This window comes from Panulirus ornatus, chromosome 45 (genome assembly GCF_036320965.1).
Source record: "Panulirus ornatus isolate Po-2019 chromosome 45, ASM3632096v1, whole genome shotgun sequence".
In the NCBI taxonomy this organism is placed as follows: Eukaryota; Metazoa; Arthropoda; class Malacostraca; order Decapoda; family Palinuridae; genus Panulirus; species Panulirus ornatus.
Window position 1 is genome coordinate 8,339,596 of NC_092268.1, and position 9,870 is coordinate 8,349,465.

General features: G+C 55.7%; 1 protein-coding gene across 5 annotated transcripts in view; it reads right to left on the reverse strand.

Annotated features, from left to right (window-relative positions):
• olf186-M (Ki-ras-induced actin-interacting protein-IP3R-interacting domain olf186-M) overlaps positions 1–9,870 on the reverse strand; it is a 96,744-nt gene that overhangs the window by 49,360 nt on the left and 37,514 nt on the right. For all 5 annotated transcript variants that reach the window (XM_071688171.1, XM_071688168.1, XM_071688172.1 and 2 more), the window contains one exon: positions 3,299–7,187. In XM_071688171.1, coding sequence (XP_071544272.1) covers positions 3,299–7,187 — 3,889 coding nt within the window. The remainder of the gene's footprint in view (positions 1–3,298; positions 7,188–9,870) is intronic.

The following is a 9,870-nucleotide window of genomic DNA, read 5'->3' on the forward strand; positions in this document are numbered from 1 at the left end:
TGGTAGTACATCCACTATGGCACTGCTGGCTGGACAAAGTTGGCAATCCACTGTTGGTAGCGTGTTGGAAGACCTCTTAGCACTTTGTGACATGGCACAGTGGGGCCTGATTCTCAAGACAGTAAAAAAGTGCTGGAAGTTTATAAAAAGGACCCCACTGGCAGTGTAGCTGGAAGGCACCGCTGACTACAATGTGTAGTAGGACACTGTTAACAGTATACATTACCTTATCGTAGAAAAAGTTGGCAGTTTGTGCTGGGGTGTTGGCAGTGTGGAAGGACGCTCTTGGTAATGGCTATACATTGTTGGCAGTGTGATAGGACACTACTGGTTAGTGAGTGCGCAGGACTCTGTTGGCAGTGTGGCATAATACTTCTGGCAGTGTGTGGCAGGACACTGTTGGCAGAGTGACCAGGCTGTTGGCATTTGGCAGGCAGATGGTCAGCAGAGTAACCAGAAAGCGTTATCAGGGGGTGGGAGTACAGTTGGCAGCGTGTGCGTGTGGCAGGACAGTGTTGGCAGCCACTGATAGAACTCTTTGGTGGGAAGCAGAAAATGCTGGCAATGTTGGCTCTAGGTGGTCAGACAATTGTGGGTGGATAGTGACAAGTGGGCACCATCAGTAATATGCGGTAAGAGACATGCGGGTGGTGTGGTGGCAAAAATGGCAGTGTTGGGAATGTAACGAAACAAGAAGTTATGACATTATGTGGTACGACACCAGTGTTGGTAAAATGGCAATACAATACCGGCAGTGGTAGGATGGCGGTTATGACACTGTTGGCAATGGCAGTGTTGGCAGTGGCAGGCGGGTGGTTATGGCAGTGTTGGCAGTGGCAGGTGGGTGGTTATGGCAGTGGTAGAAAGGCAGTGTTGGCAATGTTAATATCGGCAGTACTACTGACAGCATGGAAGGACAACACTAGCAGTGTTGGCAGGACAACATTGAGGGTTGACTGAGTGGTTAAACAACACTGATGGTGAGGCACTCGCCTGGTGTTGGCAGTCTAGCAGGCCAGGAGTGTTGGCAGTCTGGGAAAAGGTTTGTGCTGTCAGTGTGACAGTCTTTGCAGTGGTAGAAAAGCAGTGTTGGCAGTCTGGTAGGATAATGGTGATAGCAACAAAGTTGGCAATACAATACTGAGGTAGTGTTGGCATAATAATACCAAATAACTGCAGTGTGTGGGCAGGGTAATACTGACTGTGGCAGTGTTGGCAGGATAATACTGAGGTAGCGTTGGCAGTGTGTGGGTAGGATAATACTGACTGGCAATGTTGTCAAGACAAAACTGAGGTAGCGTTGGCAGTGTGTGGGTAGGATGATACTGACTGTGGCAGTGTTGGCAGGACAATACTGAGGTAGCGTTGGCAGTGTGTGGGTAGGATGATACTGACTGGCAATGTTGGCTGGACAATACTGAGGTAGCGTTGGCAGTATGTGGGTAGGATGATACTGACTGTGGCAGTGTTGGCAGGACAATACTGAGGTAGTGTTGTTAGTGTGTGGGTAGGATGATACTGACTGTGGTAGTGTTGGCAGGACAATATTGAAGTAGCGTTGGCAGTGTGTGGGCAGGATGATACTGACTGTGGCAGTGTTGGCAGGATAATACTGAGGTAGCGTTGGCAGTGTGTGGGTAGGATGATACTGACTGTTGGCTTGATAATACTGGCAGTGTTGGCTGGACAATACTGGCAGTGTTGGCAGGATAATACTAGTAGCGTTGGGAAGTTAATACAGGCAGTGTTGGCAGGATAATATTGGCAGTGTGGGCAGGATAATACTGGTAGTGTGGCAGGATAATACTAGCAGTGTTGGTAGGATAATACTGGCAATGTTGGCAGGATAATACTGACTGTTGGCTTGATAATACTGGCAGTGTTGGCAGGATAATACTGGTAGTGTTGGCAGGATAATACTGGCAGTGTTGGCAGGATAATACTGGCAATGTTGGCAAGATAATACTGGCAGTGTTGGCAGGATAATACTGGTAGTGTTGGCAGGATAATACTGGCAATGTTGGCAAGATAATGCTGGCAGTGTTGGCAGGATAATACTGGCAGTGTTGGCAGGATAATACTGGCAGTGTTGGTAGAATACTGGCAGTGTTGGCAGAATAATGCTGGCAGTGTTGGCAGAATATTTGTAGTGTTGGCAGGATAATACTGGCAGTGTTGGCAGGATAATACTAGCAGTGTTGGTAGGATAATACTGGCAGTGTTGGCAGGATAATACTGCAGTGTGGCAGGATAATACTAGCAGTGTTGGTAGGATAATACTGGTAGTGTGGGCAGGATAATACTAGCAGTGTTGGTAGGATAATACTGGCAATGTTGGCAGGATAATACTGACTGTTGGCTTGATAATACTGGCAGTGTTGGCAGGATAATACTGGCAGTGTGGGCAGGATAATACTGGCAGTGTTGGTAGGATAATACTGGCAGTGTGGGCAGGATAATACTGGCAGTGTGGGCAGGATAATACTGGTAGTGTGGGCAGGATAATACTGGCAGTGTGGGCAGGATAATACTGGCAGTGTGGGCAGGATAATACTGGCAGTGTGGGCAGGATAATACTGGTAGTGTTGGCAGGATAATACTGGCAGTGTGGGCAGGATAATACTGGCAGTGTGGGCAGGATAATACTGGTAGTGTTGGCAGGATAATACTGGCAGTGTGGGCAGGATAATACTGGCAGTGTGGGCAGGATAATACTGGCAGTGTGGGCAGGATAATACTGGCAGTGTGGGCAGGATAATACTGGCAGTGTGGGCAGGATAATACTGGTAGTGTTGGCAGGATAATACTGGCAGTGTGGGCAGGATAATACTGGCAGTGTGGGCAGGATAATACTGGCAGTGTGGGCAGGATAATACTGGTAGTGTGGGCAGGATAATACTGGTAGTGTGGGCAGGATAATACTGGCAGTGTGGGCAGGATAATACTGGTAGTGTGGGCAGGATAATACTGGCAGTGTGGGCAGGATAATACTGGCAGTGTGGGCAGGATAATACTGGCAGTGTGGGCAGGATAATACTGGCAGTGTGGGCAGGATAATACTGGCAGTGTGGGCAGGATAATACTGGCAGTGTGGGCAGGATAATACTGGCAGTGTGGGCAGGATAATAGTAGTAGTGTTGGCCAGACACTACCGCCAGTGTTGGCAGAATAGTACGAGTAGTGTTGGCCAGACACTACCGCCAGTGTTGGCAGGATAGTACGAGTAGTGTTGGCAGGACGCTACCGCTAGTGTTGGCAGGGGAGTGGGCCCCCCCCCCCCACAGTAAGGCGTGCTCACCTGGTGGGGTGAGGAAGCGCTGCCACCCACTCGTCCACCGTGATGGGCGACTTGGGCGTGGGCGGGCGCGGGTGGGCGGCCAAGTGGGCGGCCAAGGTGGTGGAGGAGGACGGGGCCAGGGCGTCGTTGTGGGCGGGGAAGGCCGCCCCTTCCAGGGAGCCGCCCCACCCCGACCCGGCGCTCCCGCCCTCCAGCACTATGGTGGGCGGGGGCGTGGCGTGCACGCCCACACTGCGCGTGGCGGCCGTGATGTATATCCTCGGCCCGGTGGTGGTCAATACGCGCCCTTCTTCGCTACCCCCGGCGCTACTGACCTCAAGGGTCATCACCTCGCCCGGAGTTTGTGGGTCATCATTAATTACCCCGACCACGCCCGCGTCCTCTGTCGGATTAATGTAATCATTGATTAACGAGGTCGGGTCGCCCTCGTCTCCGGTGAGGTCATCACTGATCACTGATCCGACCAGGGGTTTGACCTGGCGTGGGTCAAGGTCATCACTGAGGACCGAGGTCAACATCGTCTCCACGGGGCTGAGGTCAGTGTCTTGGGTCACGTCTGAAACCTGTTGGTTTTGATCTTGGTCATCACTGGCGGAGGTCACTACACTTGCCTCTCTCTGACCCTGGCTCAGGTCATCACTTACTGAGGTCACCACACTTGCCTCTCTCTTGCCCTGGCCCAGGTCATCACTGACAGAGGTCACACTTGGTTCCTGGCCCAGGTCATCACTGACGGAGGTCACACTTGGTTCCTGGCCCAGGTCATCACTGACAGAGGTCACACTTGGTTCCTGGCGCAGGTCATCACTGACAGAGGTCACACCTGGTTCCTGGCGCAGGTCATCACTGACGGAGGTCACACTTGGTTCCTGGCCCAGGTCATCACTGACAGAGGTCACACTTGGTTCGTGCCCCAGGTCATCACACCCCGGGGTCACCAGCGGCTCTCCCCGACCCTGCCCCGGGTCAGCAGTGACCTCCTGACCCCGAAGTGTTGTGGCAGGTAACCCTGAGGTCACAAGAGGAGGGGGTCGGGGGGGTGCGCTAGGGTCGTGACCCTCTGCCACCATTGTCTGGGTCGAGGTGAGTGGCGGGTCGTCCCGCTGGCCGCTACGCGTCCCACTGGCCACACACGGCGGGAGCGAGGCGTCCTCCCGCCACGGCGGGATGGCGTGGTCTCCGACAGGAGCCGTGACCACGACGCCGACGCCCGCGGTGGTCCTGGCCACCACCTCCACGCTGGACCACACGCCACCTTCGTCGTCGCTCTGGCTTTCACCGACGGAGGAGGCCTTTTCCTCCTCCTCCTGCTCCTCCTCCGCTAGCGCTGCTCTGCCCTGGTCCTCACCACGGCTGCCAACAGTGTGGTGGTCCTCGCCGCCGGCCTCGTCCATGGCCGAGGCGCCGTGGCTCTCTACGCCCATCATGGCCTCGCAGAAGAGTTTTCTAGTGAGCGTGAGAGCAGAGCGGGGGCTGCTGCCGGCGTGCGTCACGGGCGTGGGACGAGGCCGGGGCTGGTGAAGGCGTGGGTGAGGCCGCTCTTCCTCCGCCCCTGCTAAGCTCGGACGCTTGGCCACGGGCTCGCCCTCGCACACCAGGCCGTCGCTGCTGCGCCGGGACATCCTCCTGCTGTTCTGTCTCTCGCTCGCCACCTCCTCCAGAGCCGCCGCCAACGCCCCTGGTCCCTCCTCCTCCTCCTCCACAGGTTCCGCCGCGTCTCCCTCCGCTTTGTCGTCCGTGTCTGAGCTGTGCGGGGTCACCTCGTCCCCGTCAGAAGACACCAGCTCCTCGGCTCCCAAGACCTCCACCGTCGACCCTTCGTCGGCTATCGCTGTCTCCTCCGTCAGTAGAGATTCGCTCGATAGGTTGCCATGTGCATCCATGACTGTCGCCTGCTCTTCCTCCTCCAGTTTCTCATCCTCTGCCGCCCTGAGTGTGGAGGACCTGAAGATGACCGTGCCGGTGCTGGAGTCGCCAGCGTCATCCGACGAGGTGGTTCCCGACGACGTGCTGGGCGAGGATATCCCCACCGGCGACGTGCACACAGACAGGGTCTCCCGCGCCTCGACTGAGGCTAGGCTCGTCTCGTCGCCACAACAGACCGCGATATCTTCGCTCGTCAGCTGATACAGGCTATCGACGCTCTCGTCGAACGACTCACACTGCGACGCGTCCCACGGGAGGTCCCCATCGGTCACGTCGTGACCTTTGAGCTGCACGTCTCGTCCGGGGCCTGACCCAGTCCACTTCTTCCCCACGTCATTACATACGAGCTTGGCTGAGGTAGGCCGATGGGTAGTACCTCCGTCAGGAGGGGAGGAGGAGGAGGTTCCTCCTCCTGCGTCTTCCTGTCCCGCTCCCCAAGGCAAGGGCTTTATTCTTCCTGATAACTCGTCCTGTGCGCCACCGCCTACTGCCGGAGCGAGACGGTCGTCGGCGAGGCTATATGAGGCAGCGGGTTCTCGCTTGAAGAGGCGCTGCTGGTACCGGTGCTTGAGGGCGCTGGTCAGGGATCCGACGCTCCCCTGCAGTCGTCTCCACTGCGTCAGCGTGGACGACACCACCCGACTCACGCCACTACCCTCGCTCACGACGCTGCCACCACTGTCCCGCCGCCGCCCCCGACACACGACCTCACTCACGCTGCCCCTCGGCTCCCGGCGACCTCCGACGCCGCCGATGCCTTCCTCCTCCTCCTCCTCCTCTACCCCGTCAGGAACTTCAGTCTCAACACCGTCTACGCCAGCCGGGTCTACGGGAGGGAAGGGGCGACCGTCTTGGGCAGCGCGTGTGTGAGGGAGTGAGGTGCGACAGCTGTGAGGAGTGTGGCCCGCTCCCGCAGGATGTCCAGGGGCCGCGGCTGCCGCACTTATCTGCGGGGGGCGAGCGGTGGATCCTGGCCCGCCCTCCTGCCCGCCAGCACCACCAGCGACCCGTCGCTCTGCCGCCCTTGCTGTCGCTCCCTTGTCGCCACCAGCCTCTCCCCCGGATGACCTCAATTCCGGTCCTCTCCTCTCGCGCACGGTCCCTCTCCTGCTACTCCTGTCTACTCCCGTCCTCTCCGCACCAGAAGGGTGACCCGGGACGCCTCGTGACGGGCGGCGTGCGTCACGTCTAGGACTCTGAACTGGCGTGGGTGCGTCGCCTGAGGTAAGCGATGGTGACTGCGTCACGGACGTCGCCTGCCGGAGTGGCGTTCCGTCAGGGCGGTCTTGTCCCGCCGGCGGCGTTAGGTCCCGGTCCGTCGGTGGACGGTCGTCGGGCGTCGCCGGGGAAGGAGAGACAGCCGCGCCTTCGGCGTCCGCGGTGCCCTCCGCCTGCAGGGGCTCCGACCACTTGAACAAGATCCGCTTGAGCTTCCTACTGAGGGTGGCGTAGCTCCTGACGTGGGTGTGGGGGACTTTGGCCTCCTGGCCCACGGCAGCGGACGACCCGTCGTGTGGAACCTCCTCACCCGAGGAGGAGGCATCAAGGGCGTCGCCGGGGCCGACCTCCCCAGGAGGACCCGACGCCGATACGCCTTCGTCTGGGTCAAGTGCTGACGCGGAGGTATCGGTGTGGGCGGTGTTATCAACGCGTGGGGGGCCCTTATCACCTACACTAGGCCGGGGGTGTGTGGGAGGGGTGCCGTGCTGTGGGGCCGGGGGGTGCTGGGGGGCGTGGGCGTACCGGCAGACCTGCTGCTGCTGCTGCTGCTGCGGGTGGTGGGCGTGCGGGCGTGCATGGGAGAGGGGCGTGGCGCCTGAGTCCCGCCCACAGGAGTAGGTCACCGTGGGCGAGGCCTCAGCCGGCAGGAACGACGGAGAGGCGTGGGCATGCGCGGGCGTGGCGTGGGCGTGGGCGTGAAGGGAGTGCAGTAAGCCCGACACACGGCTGCTCCACCTCCCACCTGCGAACACAACGACACCAGGTTAGTGGCTCGCCTCCCTCCTGCCCCAGCGGGGTGAGGGTATACTAAGCTGGGGTGACTCCTGGGGTGAGGGTATACTAAGCTGGGGAGACTCCTGGGGTGAGGGTATACTAAGCTGGGGAGACTCCTGGGGTGAGGGTATACTAAGCTGGGGTGAGGGTATACTAAGCTGGGGTGAGGGTATACTAAGCTGGGAGACTCCTGGGGTGAGGGTATACTAAGCTGGGGAGAGGGTATACTAAGCTGGGGTGAGGGTATACTAAGCTGGGGAGACTCCTGGGGTGAGGGTATACTAAGCTGGGGAGACTCCTGTGAGCAGTGAGGTGAGTTTCTAAGCTGGGGAGACTCCTGGGGTGAGGGTATACTAAGCTGGGGAGACTCCTGGGGTGAGGGTATACTAAGCTGGGAGAACACTGGGGTGAGGGTATACTAAGCTGGGAGAACTCCTGGGGTGAGGGTATACTAAGCTGGGGAGACTCCTGGGGTGAGGTATACTAAGCTGGGAGAAGGAACATGGTGATAGTGGTATTCACTAACTGGAAACACTGGTGAGTATACTTAACTAGGGCAACAGATAGGGAACAATGTATATAACTGTAAATATCTAGGCTCTAACAGATAGGGAACAATGTATATACCTGTAAAATCTCAAGGCTCTAACAGATAGGGAACAATGTATATACCTGTAAAATCTCAAGGCTCTAACAGATAGGGAACACTGTATATACCTGTATAATCTCAAGGCTCTAACAGATAGGGAACATTGTATATACCTGTATAATCTCAAGGCTCTAACAGATAGGAAACAATGCATATACTTGTATAATATCTAGGCTCTAACAGATAGGGAACAATGTATATACCTGCATAATCTCTAGGCTCTAACAGATAGGGAACACTGTATATACCTGTATAATCTCAAGGCTCTAACAGATAGGGAACAATGTATATACCTGTATAATCTCAAGACTCTGACAGATAGGGAACAATGTATATACCTGTATAATCTCAAGGCTCTAACAGATAGGGAACAATGTATATACCTGTATAATCTCAAGGCTCTAACAGATAGGAAACAATGTATATACCTGTATAATCTTAAGACTCTAACAGATAGGGAACAATGTATATACCTGTATAATCTCAAGGCTCTAACAGATAGGGAACAATGTATATACCTGTATAATCTCCAGGTTCTAACAGATAGGGAACAATGTATATACCTGTATAATCTCTAGGCTCTAACAGATAGGGAACAATGTATATACCTGTATAATCTCTAGGCACTAGTAATGTCACCGGACTCAGTAAACCCACATGGTAATCGCCTGTAATCCCTAGGCCAGAGGTGGGGATTTAACTTTTCATTCTTCAAGCTTGGGGGGTTTTTAAGATAAATCCCCAACCACACTTAACCACACGATTTCAACCCAAAGCTTGCAATCTTAATTTATATAGATGGAGGCAGGGTAGTACAGCAGAAGGCTCCTTCCCTACCCACCACTATATAGATGGAGGCAGGATAGTACAGCAGAAGGCTCCTCTCCCACCCACCACTATATAGATGGAGGCAGGACAGTACAGCAGAAGGCTCCTCTCCCACCCACCACTATATAGATGGAGGCAGGACAGTACAGCAGAAGGCTCCTCCCCCCACCCACCACTATATAGATGGAGACAGGATAGTACAGCAGAAGGCCCTCCCCCACCCACCACTATATAGATGGAGGCAGGACAGTACAGCAGAAGGCTCCTTCCCCCACCCACCACTATATAAGATGGAGGCAGGATAGTACACCAGAAGGCTCCTCCTCCCCACCCACCACTATATAGATGGAGACAGGATAGTACAGCAGAAGGCCCTCCCCCACCCACCACTATATAGATGGAGGCAGGACAGTACAGCAGAAGGCTCCTTCCCCCACCCACCACTATATAGATGGAGGCAGGATAGTACACCAGAAGGCTCCTCCTCCCCACCCACCACTATATAGATGGAGACAGGACAGTACAGCAGAAGGCTCCTTCCCCCACCACCACTATATAGATGGAGGCAGGATAGTACAGCAGAAGTCTCCTTCTCCCACCCACCACTATATAGATGGAGACAGGACAGTACAGCAGAAGGCTCCCTCCCCCACCCCACTATATAGATGGAGACAGGATAGTACAGCAGAAGGCTCCCTCCCCCACCCACCACTATATAGATGGAGGCAGGATAGTACAGCAGAAGGCTCCTTCCCCTACCCACCACTATATAGATGGAGCAGGAAGTACAGCAGAAGTCCCTCCCCCACCCACCACTATATAGATGGAGGACAGGACATGTACAGCAGAAGGCCTCCCTCACCCCACCACTATATAGATGGAGACAGGACAGTACAGCAGAAGGCTCCCTCCCCCACCCACCACTATATAGATGGAGGCAGGATAGTACAGCAGAAGGCTCCTTCCCCCACCCCCCACTATATAGATGGAGACAGATATACAGAAAGGTCCTATCACAACACCACTGAGTAATGTTGACAGAGCATCACAGAAGCTCCCCACCACACACCCCACACAGAGGAAACCGCCACACGAGTGTCCAGCCCACACACACAAACGCCCACACAGAGATAAACCCGCCCACACGAGCGTCCAGCCCACACACACACACGCC